Source organism: Lynx rufus, unplaced genomic scaffold, assembly GCF_022079265.1.
Source record: "Lynx rufus isolate CCGP_SWC_20201006 ecotype Redwood Valley unplaced genomic scaffold, mLynRuf1.p SCAF_4, whole genome shotgun sequence".
In the NCBI taxonomy this organism is placed as follows: Eukaryota; Metazoa; Chordata; class Mammalia; order Carnivora; family Felidae; genus Lynx; species Lynx rufus.
In genome coordinates, this window is record NW_025814856.1 from 70,243,646 (window position 1) to 70,271,526 (window position 27,881).

The window sequence follows — 27,881 nt, forward strand, 5'->3', positions numbered from 1 at the left end:
ATGATCTCACAGTTTGTGAGTTCGAGCCCCGCGTCGGGCTCTGTGCTGACAGCTCGGAGCCTGGAGCCTGTTTCGGATTCTGTGTCTCCCTCTCTCTCTGCTCCTCCCCCACTCGTGCTCTGTCTCTCTCTCTCTCTCAAAAATAAATAAAACATTTAAAAAATAAATAAATAAATAAATAGAAAGATAGTCCATGTTCATGGATAGGAAGACTCAATATTGTCTTTTTTTTTTTTCACCTTGATATATAGATTCAATGCAATGGCAGTTAAAATTGGAGCAAGTTATTTTGTGGATATTGACAAGCTGATTCTAATGTTTATATGGAAAGGCAAAATATCCAGAATAGCCAACTCAGTATTAAAAGAACAAAGTTGGAGGAGTGTTACTACCTGAAAGTAGGACTTGCTATAAAGCTACAATGATCAAAACAGTGTGGGACTGGTGCAAGAACAGACAAACAGGGGTGTCTGGGTGGCTCAGTCAGTTAAGCATCTGACTCTCGATTTTGACCTCAAGGTCGTGAAATCGAGCCCCACATGTAACAGGCTCCATGCTGAGCGTGGAGCCTGCTTGGGATTTTTTCTCTCTCTCTCCCTCTGTCCCTGTACTCTGCTCATGCTCTTTCATAAAATAAACTTTTTTTTTTTTAAGAACAATAGACAAATAGATGGATAGAGTAGAATAGAGAGCCTAGAAATGGACTTGCTTAAATGTAGTTTAGCAAATATAGTCCACTGGTCTTTGACAAAGAGGTAAAAGTAATACAGTGGAGCAAAGATAGTCATTTTAACCAGTGATGCTGGCACAACTGGGCATGCACATGCAACAAATTACTTTAGACACCTTTCAAAAAACAGAATTCACTCAAAATGGATCATAGGCCTAGATGGAAAATGGAAAATGATAAAGCTAGATGATAACATAGATGAACACCTAGATGGCCTTTTTATATATGACACCAAAGGCATGATTCATGAAAGAAATAAATGATAAACTGGCCTTTGTTAAAATTAAAAACTGCTCTGAGAAAGATAATGTCAAGAGAATGGGAAGACAAGCCACAGACAAGGAGAAAGTATTTGCAAAAGACATTTTTGGATTTTTATGGAATATACACAAAGAGCTCTTACTACTCAATAAGAAACAAACAAACAACCCTATTACAAAATGTGCAAAAAAACTGAAAGGACCCTCACCGAAGAAGATAATACAGATGGGAAATAAGTATATGAAAAGATGTTTAACACCTTATGTTATTAAGTGATTGTCAAAATCCAAAACGCTGATGATACCAATTCCTGGTCATAATGTGGAACAGAACTCTTATTGCTAGTATATATTTAGTTCCCCTTTCTCCACATCCTCACCAACATCTGTTGTTTCCAGAGTTGTTAATCATAGCCATTCTGACAGGTGTGAGATGGTATCTCATTGTAGTTTTGATTTGTATTTCCCTGATGATGAGTGATGTTGAGCATCTTTTCATGTGTCTGTTGGCCATCTGGATGTATTCTTTGGAAAAATGTTTGTTCATGTCTTCTGCCCATTTCTTCACTGGGTTATTTGTTTGTTGAGTGTTGAGTTTGATAAATTCTTCATAGATTTTGGATACTAACCCTTTATCTGATATGTCGTTTGCACATATCTTCTCACATTCTGTCAGTTGCCTTTTAGTTTTGTTTATTGTTTCCTTCAGTGTGCAGAAGCTTTTTATCTTGATGAGGTCCCAATAGTTCATTTTTGCTTTTATTTTTCTTGCCTCTGGAGACATGCCAAGTAAGAAGTTGCTGCAGCTTGGTGGGAATGCAAACTGGTGCGGTCACCCTGGAAAACAGTATGGAGGTTCCTCAGAAAATTAAAAATAGAACTACCCTATTACCCAGCAATTACACTACTACGTATTTACCCAAAGGATACAAAATGCTGATTTGAAGGGGCATATGCACCCCAATGTTTATAGTAGCACTATCAACAATAGCCAAATTACGGAAAGAGCCCAAGTGTCCATCGACTGATGAATGGATAAAGAAGATGTGTGTATGTATATATACAATGGAATACTACTTGGTGATGAAAAAGAACGAAATCTTGCCATTTGCAACAGCATGAGTGGAACTAGAAAGTATTATGCTAAGCGAAATAAGTCAGTCAGAGAAAGAACAAACTGAGGGTTGCTGGAGGGATGGTTGGTGGGGGAATGGGTAAAACAGGTGGTAGGCATTAAGGAGGGCACTCTTTGGGATGAGCACTGGGTGTCATGTATAAGAGATGAATCGCCGGGTTCTACTCCTAAAGCCAAGACTACACTTTATGTTAATTAATTTGAATTTAAATTAAAAAAAAAAAAAGAAAAAAAAAGAATTTTGAAATAAACAGAAGAATATGCATCAGAGACTGAATAAGCAACTCTAAGCCTAACATAAAGTTGCTATCTGGCCATTTACAAAAAAAAAAAAAAAAATAGGTCCCAACCCTATAGTGGAGAACTAGCTAAAATATTGAGGAAACACAGGCATAAGCTTATGGTAACGTTGATTACTTATAATCATAGACTTAAGATTCAAACAAGTTGCAGATAGGGAAAGAAGACACAGAAACATGATAAATGAAGTGGGGAAACAATTGAAACCAAGGAAATTTTAGAAACCATGTTTCTTTTTACTGTCTATAAATTTATTTCACAATATGTGTGAAATGGATAATTCTCGTGAATATATAATCTACTAAATCTCAGCCTAGAAGAGGTAAAACATCTAAAAAGACAACTTCCAAACAAAAATTTGAGACACATTTCTTGCTTGATAAGGAATTCAGATTAATTGTTTTGAAGGTGCTCAATAAGCTGCCAGAAAACACAGAATGAAATCAGGTAAACAATACATAAAAAGTTAAACAGAGAGATAGAAACCATAAAAAAAAAATCAAAGAGGAATTGGGGAGCTGAAGAATACAATGAATGAAATGGAAAAATGCAGTTGAAAGCACCAACAGCAGAATGAGGCAAGTGGAACAAAAGAATCTGTGAACTTAAAGGCAGGATCATTATACTTATCCAGTCAGAGGAGAAAAAAGTAAAAAGAATGAAAAAAGAGTGAGAAAGCCTCTGTGAATTATGGGATATCATCAGGTGAAACAGTGTATGCATTAGAGCAAGGAATTAGCAGCAAGGAATGAAGCCAGAGGTATCATTCTGATTTCATAATATATTGCAACGTTATAGTAATCAAAGCAATATAATACTGGCATGAAAACAGACACAATAGCTGAATGGGACAGAATCGAGAAGACAGAAATAAACCTATGCATAAATGGCTAATAATCCTTGACAAAGGCAACAAGAAAATCATCTCTTCAATAAATTGTATTGGGAAAACTGGAGAGCCACATGCAACAGAATGAAACTGGACCCCTATCTTTCACCACTCTCAAAAATTAGCTCACAATGGATTAAAGGCTTTAAATATAATGCCTGAAAACTCCTAGAAACATATGTAGGGGAAAAGCTCCTTGACATGGATCTTAACAATGATTATTTGCATATGACACCAAAAGCATAGGCAACAAAAGAAAAAATAAACAGGTGGTACTACATCAAACTAAAAGGATTCTGCACAGCAAGGGAAGCAATCAACAAAAATGTAACTCACAGATAGGGAGAAAATATTTGCAAACCATGTTTATGCTAAGGTGTCAGTATCCAGAATATATAAGAAACTTATTAGTAAATAATAATAATAATGGTGATGATGATGATAATAGTAATGATTTAATTAAAATGGGCCAAGGACCTGGGTGGATAGTTTCTCAAAGAAGGCTTATACAACTGGCTGACACATAACACAAAAAAGTATTCAACTTCACTAATTATCAGGAAATGCAAATCAAGACCATAATAAGATATCACCTCACACCTATTAAGATGGCTTTTATCAAAAATAGAAGAGATGACAAATGTTGCCAAGGACATGGTGTAAGGGGAACCCTAGTACACTGTTGGTGAGAATGTAAATCAGTGCCGCCATTATGAAAAACGCAGGATGGAGGTTCCTCAAAAAATTAAAAATAGAACTACCAGATGATCCAGCAATTCCACTTCTGGGTATTTTCCAAAGGAAAAACTTAACTCAAAAAGATGTATGTAGGGGCGCCTGGGTGGCTCAGTCGGTTAAGTGGCCGACTTCGGCTCAGGTCATGATCTTGCGGTCCGTGAGTTCGAGCCCCGCGTCGGGCTCTGTGCTGACAGCTCAGAGCCTGGAGCCTGTTTCAGATTCTGTGTCTCCCTCTCTCTGACCCTCCCCCGTTCATGCTCTGTCTCTCTCTGTCTCAAAAATAAATAAACGTTAAAAAAAAATTAAAAAAAAAAGATGTATGTACCCCTATAGTCATTGGAGCATTATTCACAATAGCCACGAGATGGAAACAACCTTAGTACATATCGATGGTTAAATGGGTAAAGAAGTTGTGATACCTACCGATATCTAAATCTGTATCTACATCTATACCTACATCTGCATGGATGTAATGGAACATTATTAAGTCATGAGAAAGAACGAAATCCTGTCATTTGTGGCAACATGGGTGGTCCTAGAGGACATTATATGAAGTGAAATAAAGGAGACAGAAAGGAAAAAATTCAGTGATCTCACACATGTGTAAATTCTAAAAAAAAAGGAATTGAGCTCATAGAGACAGAGTTCAGTGGTGATTACCAGGGCTGGGGTGGGGAAAATGGGAGAGGTGGTGGTCAAAGACTACAAACCTTCAGTTATAAGACACATCAGTTCTTTAGATGTAATGTACAGCATTGCAACTATAGTTCATAATACCATATTATATAATTGTAATTTGCTAAGAGTAGATCATAAGTGTTCTCATCACACACTTTAAATAAATGGTATGCGAGGTGGTAGATGTGCTAACCTGGTTGTGGTAATATTTTCACAATGCATAAGTATATCAAATCACTCTGTTGTACACTTACATATACACAATTTTGTCAGTTTTGTCTTAGTAAAACTAGGGGAAAACAAACGACAAACAAAAAAAGACAATTTCCTTAAAAGAACAGGAAATCCCAGTGCTACTTTTTTTGTGGGACTACATCAAAACAAAAAGCTTTTGCATAGCAAAGGAAACAGTCAACAAAACTAAAAGACAGCCTATTGAATGGGAGGAGATATTTGCAAATGACATATCTGATAAAGGGTTACTATCAGAAGTATATCAAGAACTTAAACAGCTCAACACCAAATAAACAATCCAATTAAAAATGGGCAGAAGACATGAACAGACATTTCTCCAAAGAAGACATCCAGATGGTCAGATGATCAACAGACACATGAAAAAATGCTCAACATCACTAATTATCAGGGAAATGCAAATCTTAACAGCAAGGAGACATCACCTGACACCTGTCAGAATGGCTAAAATCAAAAACACAAGAAACTAGTGTTGGCAAAGATGTGGAGAAAAAGGAACCCTCTTGCACTGTTGATAGTACAAACTGGTGCAGCCACTCTGGAAAACGGTATGAAGTTTCCTCAAAAAATTAAAAATAGAATTACCATATGATGCAATAATTTCACTACTTGAGTATTTATCCAAAGAAGACAAAAACACTAATTTGAAAAGATAACATGCATGCCTATGTTTATTGCAGCACCATTTACAATAGTCAAATTATGAAGCAGCCCAAGTGTCCATCAATAGATGAGTGGATAAGGAAGATGTGGTGTATATATATATGTGTGTGTATATACACATATATATATTTGTATGTGTACATGTACACATACGTACAATGAAATATTAGCCATAAAACAGAATGAGATCTTGCCATTTGCAACAACATGGATAGATCTAGAAGGTATACTACTAAGTGAAATAAATCAGAGAAAGACAAATACCATATGATTTCACTCATATGTGCAATTTAAGAAACTAAACAAAGGAAATCAAAACAAACCCAAAAAAAAAAAGGAAGAAAAAGAACCAGACTCTTAACTACAGAGATGGAGATGGTTACCAGAGGGGAGGTGGGGGGAGGGGCGTGAAATAGGTAATGGAGATTAAGGAGTGCATTTGTGATGAGCAGTGAGTAATGTATGGAATTGTTGAATCACTATATTGTACACCTGAAACTAATATAACACTGTACCTTAACTGTACTGGAATTAAAAATAAAATAATAAAAAAAGAACAGGAAGTCTCAGTGTTCCTTTTTTTTCTTTGCTCCTTTTAAATGTTTCAAAAGATAGGAAAATAAGGAATACTTCCTGTTATTTTATGAAGCAAGGATAATACTGGTACCAAAACTGACATAAATATTTACCAAAAAAATAACCACAGCTCAGTCTCCCTTACTAATTATTAATTTGATAGTTAAAATGCTACTTTGGCTTATAAAATAGGTTTATATATTTTAGATGTTTATACTGAAGTTTTCAAGGGCAGAAAGTTAGGATGTCTTTTTAAAAAAAAATAGTTTGCCTGTCATTTACTTTAAAATGTTTAAGCAGTGGAGTGCCTGGGTGTCTCAGTCAACTGAATGGCCAACTCTTGATTTTGGCTCAGGTCACAATCTCAGTCAGGGTTGTGAGATTGAGCCCTGTGTTGGGCTCCATGCTGAGCATGGAGCCTGCTTAAGATTCTCCCTCTCCTTCTCCCTCCCTCCCTCCCTCTCTCACTCTCTCCCTCTCTCCATCTGCCACGTTCCCCTGCTTGCTTGTCCTTGCTCATAACTAACTAAATAAATAAGTAAATAAATAAATAAAATATTTAAGCATTGAATACATGTAACTATAGGTTTTTAGGGTCACAAGCTGACCACATCATCATTCTATTTTTACGGATTTCTCAGTCAATCATGAAGTACTTATTTGTAAACCTTCTATAGTGATTATGTTTGAAATTTGTAACTTTTAACTTGCTTTCTATGTTTATAATGTCAATTTTTTGAATACAAAAAAACCTTAACTCTAGGAGTTTATAAGCAATTCATATGGAAGGCTATTTTTTCTAGGCTTACAAATATGGTACTTTTATAGCTGTTCGACTTAAAAGCTTTAAAGAAATGAGTAATGAGAAAAGGTCTTTTCAAATATATGTAGAGAGAGAGATGTTAAGAATTTGAAAGGGAAGTAGGATACCCTGAAATGGAGAGTTAAAGAAAAAAGAAACTACCTATTTAGAGAAATGTAAAAAGCAAAATGCATAGTGTACCATACAAAGATGTTGAATGACCATGCTGTGTCGTGCACGTGAAACTGCTGTGACATTGTGTGCCAGCTATACTCAAGTGAAAAAATTAAAGCAAAATGAAAAATAATAGAAATGAGAGTGGATATTAGACAAAGAACATAATATTAGAGAATCCCAGTTGAAACATGAATAAATATTTTGTGTGTCCTTTTCACCATCATATCATTTCCATCAATACTTTTTCTGCAATATATTTCAGTAAGTATGTATTTATACAGATTCATTTCTTTTACTTAGCTGTCATAGTGACTGGGGTCCAGGAATAATAGCAGGCTTTCAGAAGCCGAACAGGTCATCTTCTGTAGGTTTCCAGAAAAAGGCTCCTCTCTGGTTCACTTGAGTGCCTGGATTTGTTCCTTAATCTAAAATAGGAAGGTTGTTGGGGCACCTGGGTGGCTCAGTTGGTTGAACGTCTGACCTCAGCACGGATCATGATCTCATGGTTCGTGGGTTCAAGCCCCGCGTGGGGCTCTGTGCTGACAGCGCAGAGCCTGGAGCCTTCTTTGGATTCTGTGTTCCCTTCTCTCTCTGCCCCTCCCCCCGCTCACCTCTGTCTCTCTCAAAAATAAAAACATTAAAAAATATTTTTTTAATAGGAAGGTTACATACATGATAAACTCTGTCTTCTGTGTTCATTACCTTACTCTGCATCAGATAGCTAGTCCGTAAACAGTGAGTTGATCACTGGTTGGTTGGTCATTTGGATATGTTGGTCACTAAAGAAATTGAAAAATTGTGAGAAATAGGAAAATTGGAAAGAAGAGGGTGTAAAATTTAGAAAGTGATAATTTAATTTAGGATGAGATAGGAGGAAACGATGATATGAGAAGTAAAAAGGATCCAAGTTAGCTTAAAATACGGAGGAGAAGGGATAAGATCTTAAAATGAATGTACAGCAAATGGGAGTGCGTGGGAAGTCATACATTTTACCTTGTCTAGGAGGTATTGAATCACTATCAGAGCAATTAGTAGGATAATGGATTTAAACTTGGTTTAGCCTTTTCTACCCTGAGTTTTTTTTTTTTCTGTTTTTATTTTCCTTTTTTTTTTTTTTTTAACTTGAGAGACAGAACGATAGAGAAAGCACAAGTGGAGGAGGGGCAGGTAGAGAGAGAGAGACTCCCAAGCAGGCTCCACTCTGTCAACGTAGAGCCCAATGTGGGGCTCGATCCCACGAACCATGAGATGATGGCCTGAGCTGAAATCCTGCGTCAGACACACAACTGACTGAGCCATCCCATCTTTCTGTTTTTAAAAGATGTATCATGTGTAATTTGTTGGATGAGGCTCCTTCAGAAACAGGTTTTATGTAGTTTTTCGTGTAATCATAAAATAACATCCTGAAGGTGAAAAAGAAAGGTAATAATGCTTTTCTTTGGGGGTGGGGCATTATTCTAGGCATAGCCCTTTTATACCTGCAGCTGTACCGGGTCACATGTGACCAGACCTACCTGCTCAGATCCCTGGATTATGTAAAGAGAACACTTCGGAATCTAAATGGCCGCAGGGTCACTTTCCTGTGTGGAGATGCTGGACCCCTTGCAGTAGGAGCTGTGGTGTATCATAAACTCAAAAGTGATTGTGAGTCCCAGGAATGCATCACAAAGTGAGTTTTTAAAACTGGAAGTATTTTCTCTAAATTCTCAATTCAAGGTGTTGCTGTAGAAAGATATTCAAAAAGGAAATTATTTTTTAATTCATCTCTTGTTGCAAACAGGCCTTTCCAAGAAGTGAAGAGGTTATATATTAATTGGAACATAACGATAAGATCACATGTCTCCTTTCTATCCAAGCCTGTGTCTGCCTTCATTTGGGGAGCAATAAACATGTTACTTCATGTTACTTTAATCTTTTCCTAAGTAATCTTGGTTGCCTTCATTGCATGAAAATTAACGTCTATGCCTTAGGTTCGCTATCATAACTAAGTTATTTTTAGGTTCAATTGTTTTGGAACAATTAGTGTAAAACGTTTATTGCACCTAAAATAACTGGTTTATATTCTCTTTCGAAGAGGGAGAAATCAGGGCTCACACCCGTGGTCTGGTGGAGTGTGTGGCACATGCTAGTTGGTTGATGTTTTTTGAAAGACAGAATGACTCAAGCTAGTTCCCAAGCATTGACTACATTTTAGTACTCTTTTCTTTTAAATTTTAAATCATTCTGGATTTTAAAATTGAATATCATCCCTTACATCATTTAGACTAGATGTAAAGGTAGATTTTTTTTTTTTTATTTTATTTATTCTGAGAGAGAGCATGAGAGGGGCAGAGAAAGAGGGGGAGAGAGAGTCCCAAGCATGGTCTGCAGGGTTAGCACAGAGCCTGATGCGGGGCTTGAACTCAGGAACTGTGATATCGTGACCTGGGCCAAAGTCGGGCGCTTAACTGACTGAGCCCCCCCAGGCATCCCTAAAGGTAGATATTTTGAACCGAAGGGTGTTTTGTTATTAATTTGATATCTGAGAGAGAAATTAGCGTAGTGGAAAAGTTTTGGTTGTTTGGGTGGGGTGGGTTTGTTTTTTTTTTTTTTTTTCAGTATGTTGTAAAATTGGTTTTAAATTTAAAGTAACAGGTAATTCCTAAAGTGATGGGGTTATTGACAGTTTCAGGAAGAGGTATCTCAGACACTGTCCAGGAAAACAGAATTTTTCTTGTTGGGTAGACTTCTGCAGCTCCAGAAGACGATTGTGTGCCGAGATTCGGACCTTCCCGATGAGCTGCTCTATGGACGGGCAGGTTATCTGTATGCCTTACTCTACCTGAACACGGAGATCGGCCCGGGCACCGTGTGTGAGTCAGCTATTAAAGAGGTACAGTGGGGTTGCCGGCAACGGTGGGTGCGCGCTCCTGTCTACCATCCCAGCCTGTCAGCACAGAGCAGCATTAGTGGCTGGACTCTGCTTCTGGGTAGCAGTAATTTCTTAAGGGATGTCATAAAATCACTGAATAGCTCCTCTTTTTCCTTTCTAGGTAGGTTTTGTAAAAATCAGTCCTCTTAGGCCACTATTAATTCACCTGTTTTTACTAGAACCAAACAACAGCATCTCTCAAAAGATAGGATGTTTATTTCTGGTCATGAGGTATCTGAACTGATTAGGCAGTCCTGGGAATATGGCTAAGGATCCAGGTTCTTCTGTCTTGTTCTGCCATGTCCTAGGGGCAGGCCCTTATCTGCAAGACCCAAGCTACTTGAGCAGCAAAGCAGCTTGTTTTTTAAGGCCACAATCTAGAGGTTGTCTGCTTCACTCCTGCTCACACTTCACTGCCAGAACTTGTTCAGAGGACCGTGTCTGTCTGTAGCTCAGAGCCCAGGTGCCCAGCGAAAACTTTGAGCACTGTTACCAAAAGTATGAGGGGAGAGAGGATATGAGGAAACGGTTTGTGTCTTTGCCATGTAGTCATTACAGGTATGATATTCTTTGGATTTAACTAAAACCCTGCATGCTGCGGGCATTTCATTAGCCGTTCATAAATAAGGCCAGTTCCTCCAGCCTTTCCTGGAAGATGTAGGACCGGTCTTTTGGAGAAAACATTGAAGTTACAAGGCAACTAAGCAGTCTGGGAAAGTTCTTTTAGGAAGTTTTTCTAGATTCCAGTGAACTGTTCACGCAAAGAACTTTTAATTTCTTGGTTTGACTCCCTGATGTCTTTTTCTACTCTGAGATTGTCTTCTGATTTCTCTCTGCCTCTATTTATTAATTTATAAAGATAACAGTGGTGCTATTCACTGCTTACAGATTTTTGGATTAAGTAATCTATGTAAAGACCTGTTGTTAATTAGACAAAAACAAGATACTTAACGCTGTCTTCGTAATCTCCGTAGGTAGTCAATGCCATTATTGAATCAGGCAAGACCCTGTCAAGGGAAGAAAGGAAGGCTGAGCGCTGTCCGCTGTTGTATCAGTGGCACAGGAAGCAGTACGTTGGAGCAGCCCACGGCATGGCTGGAATCTACTACATGTTAATGCAGGTAAATAGGAATACTCTGGAATACCAATACAGTGACTACAGTATAAAATATTTGATCAGATGGGAAATGGGGCCTGAAATGTTAGTGTAAATCCAGCAGACTGAAATTAAATAAGGATCCTACACTGAATCATGGATATTTATGCTCTGCTTCATGAACCCCAAGCAGTGAAGTCCAAGAGTGTGCGTCCTGCATGCACTTTTGTACTGGGTTAGTGAGGTGCCTGCTGCCCGCATTTTTCTTCTATGTCTTTCTGCTCATTGTAGTAGGAACTCTTTGAATGGAGGGAAGCAGAAAGAGCCTCCAGCATCCAGACTGGGTAGAGACTTTCTCGTTCAGATACCCCCAACTTGCTGTCAGTTGTGTTCTAAATTTTCAACTAGTTTACTGTTGTCGCGATTATCTGGTCTCTCAATCATCCATGACATCTGCTGAATTAAATACTCACTTCCATCAGGCAGGCAGAGACCCCACCCCAAATATTGCTTCAACCTGCTTCCAGCCCCATGGCCTGGACCTCCCTTCCCCCCTGTAGACACAGCCTACTTTTTTTTCTTTAATTAAACCTTTCTTTATCTACCACACCCATAAAAGAGTAGTTAATTAATGCTGAAAATCATGAAGCTGGTAAGTCAAGGAGCATGGATTATTAGAATTTAGATCTTTTTTACTAAAAATCTTTATACTTCTTTTTAAAAATTTTACTTCACATCCTTTTTGAAAGCCTACTCCATCATGGGGCACCTGGTGGCTCAGTTGGTTAAGCGTCCAACTTTGGCTCAGGTCATGATCACACAGTTTGTGAGTTCGAGCCCCATGTCGGGCTCTATGCTGACAGCTTGGAGCCTGGAGCCCTGCTTCGGATTCTATGTTTCCCTCTCCCTTTGCCCCTCCCCCACTGCCACTATTCTCTTTCTCAAAAATTAAAAAAATTTTTTTCAAAAACTTACTCTGTCACTAAGGGAAATTCATATTTAAACAGGGCTAAACCCCCATATTCTGGTAACTAGTTGTTGTTGTTTATTCTAGAAAAATAAAACATATACTCCAATTCGTGAATTTTCTTTATAGTGCAGACACGTGTTTCCAAAGTAACTAGAATTGTATTTCATTTAAAAATAGCACTGCTATTCTGGGAAGTTGGTGATTTGTGTGTGTTTTCTGTTTCCCCAGAAAAATGTTTTGACACTAGCTTTTGAAACTTTTCTTCTTAAGTGACACCCTTATGGGAATCATAACCATATGAAAACCACACCAATAAGACATCACTTAGTTTAGATTGAGGTGTCTAGGTTAATTTTGTTAGATAATAAGGGTTTCCTTGAGAGAAACACAGGTCACAAAATTGTCCCTTTGTCTGCTTTTAAAGTGAAGAACATGGCACCATTATTTACCCAGAATTCTGTATGGAAATCAGCGTCGGTTTTCTTGTAGCAATCTCCTAAGCAGCTGTGTGCCAAAGCTCGTTCACAAGGGCCAGGTACACGCGGCTCTTCCCCCACCACCCCTGCGTTTAGTGCCAGTCTACCATGCAGCCGTGGGTCAGTGTGGCGGTGGAAGGTTCTCCCATGCAGTTTCATTTGGAAGGCTGTCACAACAGTACACACAAAAAACTTTTAAAACATGACTGAAACTCTACTTTCAAGATGGCAGAATAAACACATTTCTCCTCTTGAAAATCATCCCAAAACAGCAAGGACAACAATAAACCAGAAACCTAACTTCCTTGATGAGACTAGGACACATCTGGAGCCCCAGACTACAAATGTGTAGACTGAGAGTAGATGAAAGAATGGCAGGTGACCAGGCAGGACAGAGCAAGATCACACATAGGTGTCTCAAGAAGAGGATGCCAGCAAGAAGCAAGCTGGTTTGTCCTGTAAAACCCAGCACTCAGGAACTTAATGTGCCATTACTGTCAAAGACCGAGAGACATGTACGTGTGGGGCATGGTGTTTGGGCAGCGAGGGGGCTTCTTTGAAAACTTTATACAGAGCAGTTGGACTTCTGCCGATAAGATCACCCTGCACAGTGACTGGCCCTCCCCTAACTGCTACTGGAGACAAAAGGAAATGGCCTGGAGAAACCGAACCAGATCTTTCAATTCAAGAAAGCCGGTGTAGAGGACAGTTGAAGTGAAGCGTAGAACTGAATACAGGGGGCTTGGCTGGATGTCTTCAGGGTGTGAGGGGAGACCTCCCTGTCCCCACGGCCAGCATCACACACTACCGCCTCTCTTACCCGTTGGCATCACTGCCTTCACCTCATGAGGGGGGTTGAAGTGGGATGTTTTGGTTGTTTTTGGAGAAACCGCTCAGGTAAAGGTCTACAGATACAGGTGTTTCAAAGTTCCCACTAAAAATGTTAGCTAGCTGTCTCTGATAGTTAATACTGTGTTTCAGTTTGGCTGGGCCAAAGTGTCCAGGTCAGACATTCTTCTGGATGTTTCTATGAGGGTATTTGGGGTGAGATTTACATTTAAATGGTGTAGGGGCGCCTGGGTGGCTCAGTTGGTTAAGCATCGACTTCGGTTCGGGTCATGATCTCACCATTTATGAGTTCGAGCCCCACATCTGGCTCAAATTCTGTGTCTCCCTCTCTCTCTGCCCCTCTCCCACTCACTCACTCTCTCTCTGTCTCTCTCTCTGTCTCTCAAAAATAAATAAACATTAAAAAAAAATTGAATGGTGTTAGAACGTAAGGGAAGGGATGGTAAAGTATCCCCCAACTGAGAAGGCAGAAAACAAAGTAGGCCACTCCATGGAGTTTACACAGACTTTTCTTCAGGGTACCTTACTGACGAGGGTCGGGGTGGGTGGGGGGGAGTGTCAGTAAGGGATGATCCATGGCACCTGCAAAATTATTTTCTGCAAAGTCCAGACCTTAGTCCGTAGATTTTGTGGAGGGAGAGGACATGCAGAAGAGTGTTGCAGTGAGATCAGAGGGTTTGCACACACCTCAAAGGGCTTGCACACACCTAATGGGCAGCTACCCTTTAGTGAGATCTCAGGGCCCCACCTGTGCATCAGGAAGGGGAAACACTGTGTTATCTCTGACAGACTCCTGGGAGGCTAAAACAGGCTTCCCCCATCCTTGCCGCAGCAGTTATTTCTAAGGAATGTATATTAATCTCCAAGTGGCCCAGAATACACAGCCACAAGAGAGGTCCCTGAGCAAACGTGAACAAGATGGAGTCGGTGTTGTTGGCACTCTTACAAATGCATGGACTTCTTCTAGTAAAGAAGTTTGCCCTCCGCAGTGTGGGTGGGCCTCATTCAGTCAGGTGAAGGCCTACCCTGAGCAAGAGGGAATTCTCCAGCAGATGGCCTTCGGACTGTCTTCAACATCGAAAAAAATTGAAACAAAAGGTTATCCAAGTCTTAAATAACCAGATAATTGAATTAATTTTAATTTTAGATGCTCCTCAGTATTCCAGGTAATCGATGCTACAGTACAAAGGCTTAAAAAACACATAAGGAAAAAGAAATTAAATGTTTTGTTTTTATTTGTTTAAAGCCAGCAGCAAAAGTGGACCAAGAGACCTTGACAGAAATGGTGAAACCTAGTATTGATTACGTGCGCCACAAGAGATTCCGATCTGGGAATTACCCTTCGTCGTTAAGCAATGAGACCGATCGCTTGGTCCACTGGTGCCACGGTGCCCCGGGCGTCATCCACATGCTTACGCAGGCTTACAAGGTCAGTACTCCCATGTGTACCACAAGCATTTACTGTTCAGAGCTTCAGTTTTTCCACCAGGTTCTCAGTTAGATTTTGGCCAGCACATTTGATTGCAAACTAAAAGCTTTTTAGAATTAATGTTTTTACAAAATGAAGTCTCCATGTTTCACTTGGTCACTCCTATGGTCGGAGCTATAAGTGTGTGTGTGTTGACAGCGATTATATTCACTTGTAAAAGAAAATCTAGCCAACAGCAGAGTAATGATTTTTATCCTGAGTGTGAATATCCAGTAAGGCAATAGGCACTATTATAACCAAATGCTTTTTTGTTTGACTTCCCATCATTTTATTTTCTTGCTTGAATAAGCCTTTATTGCTGGATGATGATGCTTATTCAGGGGCTTTTAAATTTGAGTTTAAAATTGTTATAAAATTATTCATAAGGGATGGGTGTGATGTTCAAAGTTTTACACATATGGAATATTATCTGAAAATAGGCAGTACCTTTACTGATTTCTTCTGGTACTGTCCAGATGCATTTGGGCACAATATTAAGAATACATTTGATTTCTCTCCTGGACTAAGAATTATGTTCTAAGTTGAAAGCAAACAGTGCTGCTTCTTTGTTTTCTGGTGTTTTTTAAATGTGTTTTCTTAATATTTTATTACATAGAAGTTGAAATTACAAACAGCTTACTATATTCTATAACCCTTAAGTGTTTTGTCCTTTCTTGGAAAAAATAATGGATGTTCTCAGAGAAAAAATGTTTCCAAGCACGTTTTTTAGGAGACTTAACACATTTTATTACTTTTTTAATTTTTTATTTGAACATAGTCGACACACGATGTTGTATTCGTTTCAGGTGTACAACATAGTGATTCCACAAGTCTATATGTTCTCCCAGGCTCACCACAAGTGCGGCTACCATCTGTCACCATACAACACTTGTATAGTATCTTAGACTCTATTCCTTAGGCTGTGCCTTTTATTCTTGTGACTTACCCCCCAGCTGGAAGCCCGTATCTCCTACTCTCTTTCACCCATGTTGCCCGTCGCCCCACCTCCTCCCCCTGGGCAACCATCAGTTCTCTGTATTTGCAGGTCTGATTCTGCTCTTTATTTTATTCAGTTTTCTGTTTGGAGTCCACATACAAGTGAAATCATATGGTATTTGCCTTTCTCAGTCTGACTTATTTCACTTAGCACAATACCTTGATGGTCCATCCATGTTGTCCCAGATGGCATGATTTCATCCTTTTATATGGCTAAGTAATATTCCATTATATATATTTTGTGTATATATATATATATATATAAACACAAACATACCACATCTTTCTTATCCATTTGTGTATCACTGGGCACTTAGGTTGCTTCCATATCTTAGCTATTATAAAATTTTTTAAATGTTTTTATTTATTTTTGAGACAGAGACAGAGCATGAGCAGGAGCAGAGAGAGAGACACACACACACACAGAATCTGAAACAGGCTCCAGGCTCTGAGCTGTCAGCACAGAGCCCGACGCGAGGCTCGAACTCACGGACCACGAGATCATGACCTGAGACGGAGTCGGACGCTTAACCGACTTAACCAGGCACCCCTAATCACTTTTTTTTTTTAATTCTTTTTTCTGTGTAACTTTAAGTTTCAGATGGATTTATCTTTTGTCTTAGATTCATGTTTGATTTTGTTTGTTTGAAGTAGGCTCCGTGCACACCCTCTTAGCTATTATAAATAACGCTGCAATAGACATAGAGTACACATACCTTTTTGAATTAGTGTTTTTGTTTTCTTTGGGTAAATATTTAATAGTAGAATTATTGGATCATATGGTATCTCTATTTTAAAATTTTTGAGGAACCACCATACTGTTTTCCATAGTGGCTAAACCAATTTACATTCCCATCAGTAGTGTACAAGGTTTTTTCTTCTCTACATCCTCTCCAACATTTGTTATTTCTTGTCTTTTTTATTTTAGCCATTCTCACTGGTGTGAGGTGATATCTCGTTGTGGTTTTGATTTCTGTTTCCCTGATGATTTGTGATGTTGAGCGTCTTTTCATTTGTGTGTTGGCAATCTGTATGCCTTCTTTGGAAGAATGTCTATTCAAATCCTCTGCCCTTTTTTTTTATGTTTATTTGTTGATTTTGAGAGAGAGAGCACAAGCAAGGAAGAGGCAGAGACAGAGGGAGAGAAAGAATCCCAAGCAGCCTCTGTACTGTCAGCAGCAGAGCCCAACACAGGACTCAATCTTACAAACCATGAGATCATAACTGACTGAGCCACCCAGTTACGCCCTCTGTGCGTTTTTTAATTGGATTGTAACCAGTGCTTTTTTCATAATTTTATTTTTTAAATACATTTTTATTTATAATATTTGATGTTGGAGGTTGTTGCTCATATATCAAAGTATATGACAATAATCACAAAGATTGATTAGTGTTTTGGCAAAGTCCCTTAGTTTTGAGGAAGTAGATGGAATTAATGAAGCAGAATTCACATTTCTACCTGAAAATAACAAGAGAACTGGTCTCTGAATCAGTTTTATTTTCCTCTTGTGACTAACTATGTATCTCTCATAATTTAGTCAAATTTTTCAGAATCTTTTAGTCTCCCTACAATAGTAATAGCTAAAATATTCAAATAATATAAAATTCAGGTATGAGCATTCAAGAAAATAGAAAGTTAGGATATTTGGTAAGAGCAAGGCACAATGAAATACACTGGAAATCAGACGAATTTAATGATTCGTCTTCTTAACTATTAATACCTCAACCTTTAAATTAAAACAGAATTTTGTTCAAGTCACTGCCTCCCTGTATTGGAGCTCTAGAGCAATCATTGGAACTTCAGTGACATAGAGATAAGTTTATAATATTATAAATATCCAACCATAATATCTAAGTATATTGTTGACAAACAAGGACACTCTGATATTCAAAACAGATGTAGGACTTTGTTAAAATATGAAAGCTTTTGTTTGCCAGACTCCCTTTTCTCTTTCACATTAAAGGGGATAAACTGTAGAGGGGGGCACTCCTGGTGGCCCATAGTCTTGGCTTCTGAGGGTCTCCCCCACCCCCACCCGAGCCAGTGGGAAGCAGTAATGAGGCGTCAGGGCTTCCAGCGGGGCCGTCATCCTGGGGAGGTCCATGTCTATTAGCCCTGCTGACCGTCACCACCATCCGTTTGCACCTGTGCTGGTCACACGTAGCAGAGCTCTGCTCCTGGTTGTGCCACAGGTGGCACAGACCCCCTGCTGCCTGTGCGGCTTTCAGTCAGAATATCATTTGAACGCCTGTCCTTGCCCTGCTTATTCCAACACAGAAATTCCTGTCTTCTAGAAAGTGTGGAGCAAAACCCGTTAAGATCCCATTCTTCATCACTAAAACTTAATTTTGTCCATTTACATCGCCAGTCAAACATGAGGAGGGCGAGAAACACCAGAATCTTTTGGGGAAGAGGGCATCAATGGCAATTTGAAAAGGCTTCTAGGAGCGCCTGGGTGGCGCAGTCGGTTAAGCCTCCGACTTCAGCCAGGTCACGATCTCGCGCTCCGTGAGTTCGAGCCCCGCGTCGGGCTCTGGGCTGACAGCTCGGAGCCTGGAGCCTGTTTCCGATTCTGTGTCTCCCTCTCTCTCTGCCCCTCCCCCATTCATGCTCTGTCTCTCTCTGTCCCAAAAATAAATAAACGTTGAAAAAAAAAAAAAAAAGGCTTCTAGAACATAGTTTTACAATTAGGGGTAAAAATATATTTTCAGAGTCAGAGAGTAGAGGGTGAGATTTTTGTTTGGCCGAGACAGAGGGTGGTGTGAGCAGGAGCGGGGTTGGAAGTGCAAAGCTAGAGAAACACAGCTCTAGGCACCATTTTCTCTCATGTTTTTGTTAACTCAAGAGGGTCTGCGTTCATTGAAGTGGTCTCAGAATTAGGAAGTGCTTACATTGTGTGTAATAAGTTTTCAACAGATTCTCATGCTGGCATGTCAACTCATAAGTTCTTCAAGAATGCTTATGAAAGCATAAGGCTTTCATGTATTTGAAAATTTATTAATATCCTTCACACATGAAACTATAGGAGCACCTGGGTGGCTCAGTTGGTTCTATGTCCAACTCTTGATTTCAGCTCAGGTCATGATCTCATAGTTTCTGAGTTCAAGCCCAGCATCAATCTCGCTGACAGTGAGATTCTCTCTCTTTCCCTCTCTCTCTCTGTCCCTGCCCTGCTCACCTTTTCTCTCTCTCTCTCTCTCTCTCTCTCTCCCCTCCCTCCCTACCCACCCCTCAAAATAAATAAATAAACTTAAAAAAAACTATAAATTGAGTGGAGGCTCACTTAATTTGTTTTCCCTTCCTATAGATGCTAATCAAGTTGCAGTGGGTAGTTGAGTGTACTCCACTTTGTATGAACATGTATTATTTGTTAATTTAAAATTCTATAGTAGTTTAGATGACCCTTGAAAAAAATGTCAGGGTCTTAACAATATGCTGTATTAGGAATTTTATTAATTGCAAATGACTTTCTAACAAATTATGTTTGTAGACCCTATAGCTGGAAGCTATTTTGCTGAATAGTTATAATCAGTTCTTGATTATCTGACAGTAAATTACAGGTAATGATAACAAATTCTACCTTCTTCTAACTACACATATGGACCCTCTGGTATTAGCAGTTTGTATGGATTCAGCCACTATAAACAAATGCCAACATTGGTCAGATGAAAATTGTATTTGGAAAGGTATTTACAAATACGATGCCAACAAAAACCATGTAAATCATACCAAAGTGGTATCAACGTAATGTTTCGATTTCACGCTCAAGTGTGAAACCACTATGCCTTCCCTACTCCTGTACCTACGTGCTGGCACCGAAAACCCCAGAATAGAATTCTAGCAGAAATGCTCCCTGATGGTCAGCTGTTGACCATGCATCAGAAAATGTTTTCATATAAACTGTGTTCCAGAGGCTCCTTTGTAAGTCGATTATTTGAAATATGGAATACTTAGGGGTGCATATCAGACTCACCTGGAGAGATTCTTTCAAACTCTACTTTCTTTCCTCCTTCCTCAAGATCATGATACCTTCCTAAGTTTAAAAGTCACTTCCATAAACATAGCACAGTTTATTAATTTGTTTTCCAGTTTCACTTATTTTAATGAATAAGCTGCGATGAACACTTGTACAGGTCTTTGGGACCAATACCTGGGAGTAGAATCGCTGATCAGAAAGTAGCTGCAGTTTTGTAAGAAACTGCCAAAGCTTTGCACAGAGTAATAGTTGCGCCTTTTATAGTCCCATCAGCAGTGGAAGAGGGTTCTCCTCATCTTTGGCAACAGTTGGTATTCTAAGTCATTTTGATTTTATTCTGGTGGCTATTTCATTGTAGTTGTAATTTGCATCTTCCTAAAGATTAATGATGAGCAGATTTGCCTGTTCATGGGTGATTTGTATATCTTCCTTTGTTAAATTATCTCTTCATTTCTTTTTCCCATGTTGTTTTATTCTTTTATCTTTTTATTACTGGGCTGTAAGAATTCTCCGTATCTTCTGTTACAAGTCTTTGTCAGGTTATATGGTTTGGAAATAATTTTATAGTTGACCTAATCATCATCTTTATGGTGTCTCTGGATGAAGAGAGTTTTCGATTCTGATTAAGTCTGTGTTTTATCAAGTGTTTTTAATGGTAATTTCTTTTTGTATCTTGTCTAAGAAATTGTTAAGCTAAAAAATAAAACAGCCAGTTATTTTACCAGCAAAATGGGCTTATTCAAGAACAGCAGAGAATTACATCCTGGCATGTGCAGGCTATGGCAAACCACAGGCAAGTCCAACAAAGGAGAGAACCGTGTTATGGAGAAGGAGGAAGGGGGAGGACTTGTTTTGAATGTAAGTCCATTAGGAAAAAGCAAGAGTTCAGAGTGATGACAGTTTCTCATTGGCTGCGTTGCAGGGGTGGTCGATTTCTTGTAGAAGACGCAATGAACCTTATTCCCTGTTGGGGCCTGTAATTGATGATTCTTTTCTGTTTCCTCTTCTGGTGGGGTCTGGAATTGACAAGCCTTCCTGGAAGTGACTCTAGTGCTGAGGCTTTCCCTTCTAACCTCCCAACTCCACTTTAGTGAGATTTCCCTTTATCAGTTGTCACAAAATTTTACTTACCCCCAGATTATACAGAGAATATTCTCCTACAAACTGCACAGATTTAGATTTTACATTTAGAACTATGAACTATCTCCAGTTAACTTTTGTATGTTACGTGTATATTTTGTATATTAGGATTGTGCATGTGAGGTAAGAAGAGTGTGTCTTTGCTTTTGCTTTTAATTTTTTTAATGTTTATTTTTGAGAGAGAGACAGAGACAGTATGAGCGAGGGAAAGGCAGAGAGAGAGGGAGACACAGAATCTGAAGCAGGCTCCAGGCTCCGAACTGTCAGCACAGAGCCCGATGCGGGGCTTGAACTCACGAACCCAAGATCATGACCTGAGCCGAATGAGCCGAATGCAGATGCTTAAGTGACTGACCCACCCAGGCAGCCCAAGAGAGGTTCTTTGTTTGTTAAGCATCAGGAAATCTGATTCTTTCTACACTGTTTATTGAAAAGACTTTTTCCCCCCCATCTGATTGACTTGGTGTCATTAATACGCATAAGAAGCCACTGAGGTGAGGAAATAGTATCCTTTTATAGTTGAGAAAACAGACCTAAGAAGTTCAGTGATTTGTCCAAGGTCACACAGAGCTGAGATTCCAACTCAGGCAGTCTGACCCCAGAGCCCACATCTCAAATGGCTTTCATGGGTTAGTCTTGCATCTGACTCTGGTGAACAGACTCTTGATCAGGAATAGTGAGTAACATGCAAATGACCCTCTCTTTTCCCTCCTCCTACCCTCTACAGACCCTGATTCACACAGTTCACCCTTTTTTTTTTCTTTGAGGTCACTACTAATCATTGACAAGTAGATGAATCCTATTTGCTACCCCTAAAAAGATCAGCTCTAATGACCCCCTTGCCTCTAATTCATTGCCCAAAACTCATTTGCAGTAGAATGGAATGAGGTGATAAGCAAGTGGAGATTACAGACAGCAGATTCCGAGGGAAGGACTATAGAAACAAAATTAATGAAATGTGAGGAGAAAGAGAAGACAGTTTAAAAGGGAATATGAGGAGGCAAAAAAAACAGCTTCCTCCTACCAGGCATTTGTCTTTGCTGAGCTCGTTTGTGTCTGTCCATATAAACCGCTAAGTGGAATCAGTGCCATTAAGTTCTGCAACCCAGGCATGTCTGCTCCAGCAGGAAGCTGTGTGCGGGTTTCCCTGTGATAGATCATGACAGATCTCGCCCGCCCTGATAGTGCCAGGCCATCAGGGTCTTACTGATAATGTGGCTGACCCAGGATGTTGAGTATTCGTCAAAACGTCTTACCAAAGAGTTTCTGGTAGCTTTTTTTTTTTTTTAAGTTTATTTATTTTGAGAGAGAGACAGAGAGAGTGGGGAAGGGGCAGAGAGAGGGAGAGAGAGAATCCTAAGCAAACTCCACATGGTCCGCACAGAGCCCGATATGGGGCTCAAACCCACAAACCACGAGACCGTGACCTGAGCTGAGATCAAGAGCCAGGCGCTTAACCAACTGAGACACCCAGGTGCCCCATTTTTTTTTCTGACATCTTTTATTCTGATTTTTTAAACTAAATTTTAGAATTACTTTTGCAGAAGCCTGAACTAGGAGGACAAGGGGAAGAGATGGGTAGATTGTGAGGTGCTGCACCATGGTGTTGCTGGGGGTGCTCATTTTACCCCAGGAGCCACTTCAGGTTTCCTAATGTTGTGTAATTTACTAACCAGAAAGGAAACTATTTTACTAACTTACCATTCAAAACATCTTTTTTTTTAAATTTTTTTAATGTTTGTTTATTTTTGAGAGAGAGAAAGAGAGCACAAGCGGGGGAGGGGCACAGAGGGAGGGAGACACAGAATCCGAAGCAGGCTCCAGGCTTGGAGCTATCAGCACAGAGCCCAACACGGGGCTCAAACCCACAGACTGCGAGATCATGACCTGAGCCAAAGTCAAACGCTTAACCCACTGAGCCACCCAGGCACCCCTCAAAACATCTTTTTAACACTGCTTTACTTTTCATTGCCCAGGTCTTTAAGGAGGAGAAATACCTGAAAGAAGCCATGGAGTGTAGTGATGTGATTTGGCAACGAGGTTTGCTTCGCAAGGGCTATGGTATCTGCCATGGGACAGCTGGGAATGGCTATTCTTTCCTGTCCCTGTACCATCTCACACAGGACAAAAAGTATCTCTACCGAGCTTGCAAAGTAAGGAGCCTTTATGTAAACAACATTTGAACACTCGGGAAAGCGTACGCAAAATCCAAAAATACAGTTCCTCTCCTTTCTTAACCTGTTTCTCCCAACTCCACGGTCTCCCCTGCTTCTCCTGGCATAGCCATGCCCTAGCCTGTCTGTGCCCTGTTGACCCCTCTCTGGTTGCCTGGGAATCTTCTTTATTAGATTCCTGGCGAATTCATTGCAATGTCTTGTTTGTTGCCTTTTCACCAAGTGAAATCTCCGCTCTTAAATATGCTTCCTCTTAGTTTGCAGAGTGGTGTCTAGAATATGGAGCACATGGGTGCCGCATTCCTGACAGACCTTATTCTCTCTTTGAAGGTAAGAGCGAGCAAAAAAGCTAGGTTTAAATATGCGGGTGGGTGAATTTGGTCCCCCTGTCCCTGTGCACTGGTTCTAGTCCATTTATTCTTACTTGAATAATACCTCCACAACCATAAAATAACCTGAACCAAGTAGTTTGTTGCTGAAAATTATGAGTCTCTTTGCCTTACTTATCTTGTGTACCTGCGAATGTCCTTCAAATGTTTCTTGATCTTTTGTCAAGACTACATGCAGACAGAACGTGGGATGTTTGCTAGTCAGTAATAGAAGAAATAATAAGTTTGCTCCTCTGCATTTCATCTGTTATATTGTGTACGTATAATATTGATCTCTTCACAGGAAACATGTTTAGTTATTTAAATACATTTAACTATTTTAGATATATAAATAAGTATGAATAATTGATGTTAGTAACTCGACAGTATTAGCAGTTAGAAGTAGTTGTAGTTGGTAAAAATAATAGCGTACAGAAGAAAGTTCTGAAGAATGAGCAATGACAGGAAATACAATAATTCTGCTACAAGCTAGAGAATATAATTCAGGAAAACAAAATAGAAATCCTACAAAGAGGACTCCTACATTTTTTACATTTATATTGTGTGTGTGTGTGTGTGTGTGTGTGTGAATTGGATAATTTATCATTTAAGCCACAGAAATCAAAGGGCAAAGGATAAATTGATGATAACTTTTAATAACTTGTTGCTCTAAAAGGTACATCTTATATTAATTCCAAAGTAAACTTCAGAAGGTGTAAATGATTGAATATTTTTTTAAATCAAATAATTGGTGTTGAATTTTGTCAAATGCTTTTTCTGCATCAGTTGATACGATTATGTGATTTTTTTTTCCTTCTTTAGCTTATTAACATCATGGATTATTAAATATTAAGCTAGCTTTGCATCTCTGGGATAAACCTCACTTGGTCTTTTTATATATTGCGGAATTGCATTTGCTAATATTTTGTTGAGGATTTTCACATCTATATTCGTGAGAGATATTGGCTTAGACTTTTCCTTTTTTGCACCATCTTTGTCTGGTTTTGGTATCAGAGTTAATTCCTAATAAACTGGTTTGAGAAATATCCTTTTCTGTTTTCTGGAAAAGACAGTGTATCAATTCGTGGAAGAATTGGTGTTAATTCTAACTTAAATTATGGCGTAAAGATTTTTTGTTTGGGGAGTTTTTAAACTCTAAGTCCAGTTTATTCAGTAGTTTATAGGGCTGTTCAAGTTATCAATTTCATATTTGGTAAGTTTCAGCAGTTTGTGCTTTTGAGACACTGCTCCACTTTACCTAGGACATTAAGTTTATGTGTGTAAAGCTGTGATAGTACTTCTTTATTATCCTCTTACGTCTGAATTGTCTGTAGTGAAATGCCCTGTTCTATTTCTGCTATTGGTAGTATTTTTTAATCACATATTAGAAATATGAGCAGAAAGTAGAGCATTTGCTCTTATCTTTCACAGGATAATATCCTTTTAATATTCAAAGAAATCATAATAAAAAAATAATTCTCAGAAAAAAGTTTTAGTCTTTTACATCATAAAACGGCAGTGTATTTGCATCAGATACAACAGAGTTGATACCTGAACTCTAAATGGAGTTCATTCAAGTTTATTAATGGCAGCTAAAACCCCAGGAGGTCGAAGTCTGAGTGTACAATTCCGTAAAGGCTGGGAAGGTCTCCGATTCATCTGTTCCCCTGTGTCTCACAAGTGCCTGGCTGTAGGCTCTGCATAGATTCTTGTTGGATGGGTGGTAAGTAGTAACAGTGAATACGTGTGTGGAGACTACTAGGCTGAAAGGGATGCTGACATCCATGACCCCTTCTGGAACTTTCTCCGTCCCAAGTGCTCCATCTAGGTGAATCTGCTGCTCCCCCTCACCAAAACAAGAGAACAAAGGTCATCTCAGCCTGGCCACTCTAGGACCCCTCCTGAGGGTTCTAATAAGTCAGTGGTTTCCTAGAACCCTTCCTTCAAACAAAAACTTACAGGGAAGTCTGGGAACAACCGAAATGTAGGAAAACAGCCAATGACACACACAAAGCATGAATGAATTGCAGAATCATTGAGGCAAGAAGCCAGACACAACAGGCTATGTACTATGTGACTCCATTCACAGGACGTTCTGAAACAGGCCAAACCAGTCCACATCAGGGTTGATGGTAGGGACAGGCACTTCTGAGGGTGGTAATGGAAATTTCCACATCTCTTGATAGGAGTTTAGTTTACACGAGTGTATGCACATTTGTCAAAATTCAGAGTGAGTCTACTGAAGACTTGTGTGCTTCGTTGTACATTTTACATCAAAAGAAGAACTATAAGCAAACAATAATCCAATTAAGGGAGGAATTTTTCTATTGAAAAGGGACCTGAGGGGTCTGGAGACTGGAGCCAGCTAGCAGGCTTCCTCACCCACCCTCCATAGGTCAGTTGAAAGCCCAGTGCTGGTGCAGACTACAGTGATGATTTGGAGTGTGGATTTTGATGAAAATAAAGTTCATTTTCAAGTAGCATACATTTTAAAGTAGTACACACACACACACACACACACACACACACACAGATATTACTCAGCCATCAAAAAGAATGAAATCTTTTCAATGACATGGATGGAGCTAGAGAGTATTATGCTAAGCAAAATAAGTCTGAGAAAGGCAAATACTGTATGATTTCATATGTGGAATTTAAGAAACAAAACAAAAAGAAAAAGAGAGAAACCAAGAAACAAATCTTCAACTATAGAGAATAAACAGATGGTTACCAGAGCAGAGCTGAGTCCGTGGCAGGGGGGTGAAGTAGGTGAAAGGGTTAAGAATACACTTTACTTTGATGAACACAGAAATGTGTAGAGTTGTTGAATCACTGTATTGTACACCTAAAACTAACATAACACTGTATGTTAACTACACTGGAATTAAAATTAAAAACTTAAAAAAATTAACATTCTTAAAACTTAAAGAAGATATGAAATGCAGCCTTTTGTTTGAAATAAGAATAAAGCTGTGAGAGAGGGAGTTTTATGGTTAAAATAGCACACCGGCAGCACCCATAACTTTTTTGATTTGTTCTGTGCGCTCATCGTAAAGTTTCAAGATACAGGATTAAAACCCAGAACCCAATTTTTAGGAAAGGTAAGGCAGGGAAGAAAACTGGTATCATTGCCTGCTGGGTGCTGATATAAGGATTTTTGAGGTAAACTGTTTTCTGGTTTTTTTATGAAGTCATCTGTAAAATCCTCAGCACCTTTTCCGACATCCCTCCAGCCCCTGGTAAAGGAAATGATTAAGGGCCACTTTCTTTCAGACTCTACCCTCATGCCCTTTCCTAAAAGGATCTACATTTTACATTGCAGGCATGGCTGGGGCGATTCACTTTCTCTCCGACATCCTGGTACCAGAGACATCACGGTTTCCAGCATTTGAACTTGCCCCTTCGCAGAGGGATAAAAAGATGCAGTGAGACCGCTAAGACACCTACCTGTTTGGACCAAAAGCCAGATTGCTTAGTGCCTGACACAGAGCCAACTGTGAATCCTGAAGAAGGCAAAACAAAAAAAAAGAGAAGCAAACACCTTCACAGGCACCCCCTTCGTTGCAGAGACCCTCAAGTTAGAGCATGAACGACAGAAACCATCCCTTTGGCGTTTTGTAACAGTGTTCCCCTCACTGGTGTCAAATATGAATTCTTCACGTCCAGCCTTGTGTAGCATTTGCATGTTTCTGGTGTTTGTTGTCTGCAAATGTAAGTTGTTCTAAACAGAAAGCCCTTCTCTTTCCGTGAGCCCGGAGCTGACCGTACACGAGGGTACGGCAGCGGCCACTTCTCTGTATATAATATTTAAAGTGAGGTGTCTTGTGTACTGACAGGGAATAGTCAGGTAGTATGTCTCTCATCTATCAGAAAGAATCTCTAAGGTGACATCCTAGTGCTACTTCTTCAGCATTTTCCATGAGAACCTTTCAGACAAGCATGAAGGAAAGACCACTCCAAAAATTGAAAAGCAACCAAATAAAAGGGCTTTTGCTGGAATGGTTGGGGGCAGGGGTTGAGCCTTTGCGCAAGGTGCTTGAACGCTCCCTCTTTGTGTTTTGTGTTCACCCTTTGTGCTTTTAAGAGGCCAGAGGGCATGCATTGCTGGCCAGCTGGGGCTCCCTATTCCCAGCAGGGGTTTCCGGCTCCCACGTGAAGTTCCAGAGGCTCCTTACAATCCCAAGCAGTGGACGCCTGGGGAGTGGACTTCATGATAATCAGAGAACATTCAAGGGAAGCCTTTCGTGACCATGTTG

At 39.5% G+C, this 27,881-nt stretch overlaps 1 protein-coding gene across 1 annotated transcript in view; it reads left to right on the forward strand.

Annotated features, from left to right (window-relative positions):
- The window catches only part of LANCL2 (LanC like glutathione S-transferase 2), a 57,591-nt gene extending 30,301 nt beyond the window's left edge, over positions 1–27,290 (forward strand). The window contains exons 3-9 of the mRNA XM_047095842.1: positions 8,662–8,869; positions 9,925–10,072; positions 11,086–11,232; positions 14,749–14,931; positions 23,060–23,236; positions 23,515–23,587; positions 26,948–27,290. Coding sequence (XP_046951798.1) covers positions 8,662–8,869; positions 9,925–10,072; positions 11,086–11,232; positions 14,749–14,931; positions 23,060–23,236; positions 23,515–23,587; positions 26,948–27,054 — 1,043 coding nt within the window. The 3' untranslated portion in view covers positions 27,055–27,290. The remainder of the gene's footprint in view (positions 1–8,661; positions 8,870–9,924; positions 10,073–11,085; positions 11,233–14,748; positions 14,932–23,059; positions 23,237–23,514; positions 23,588–26,947) is intronic.
- Positions 27,291–27,881: the final 591 nt, after the last annotated feature.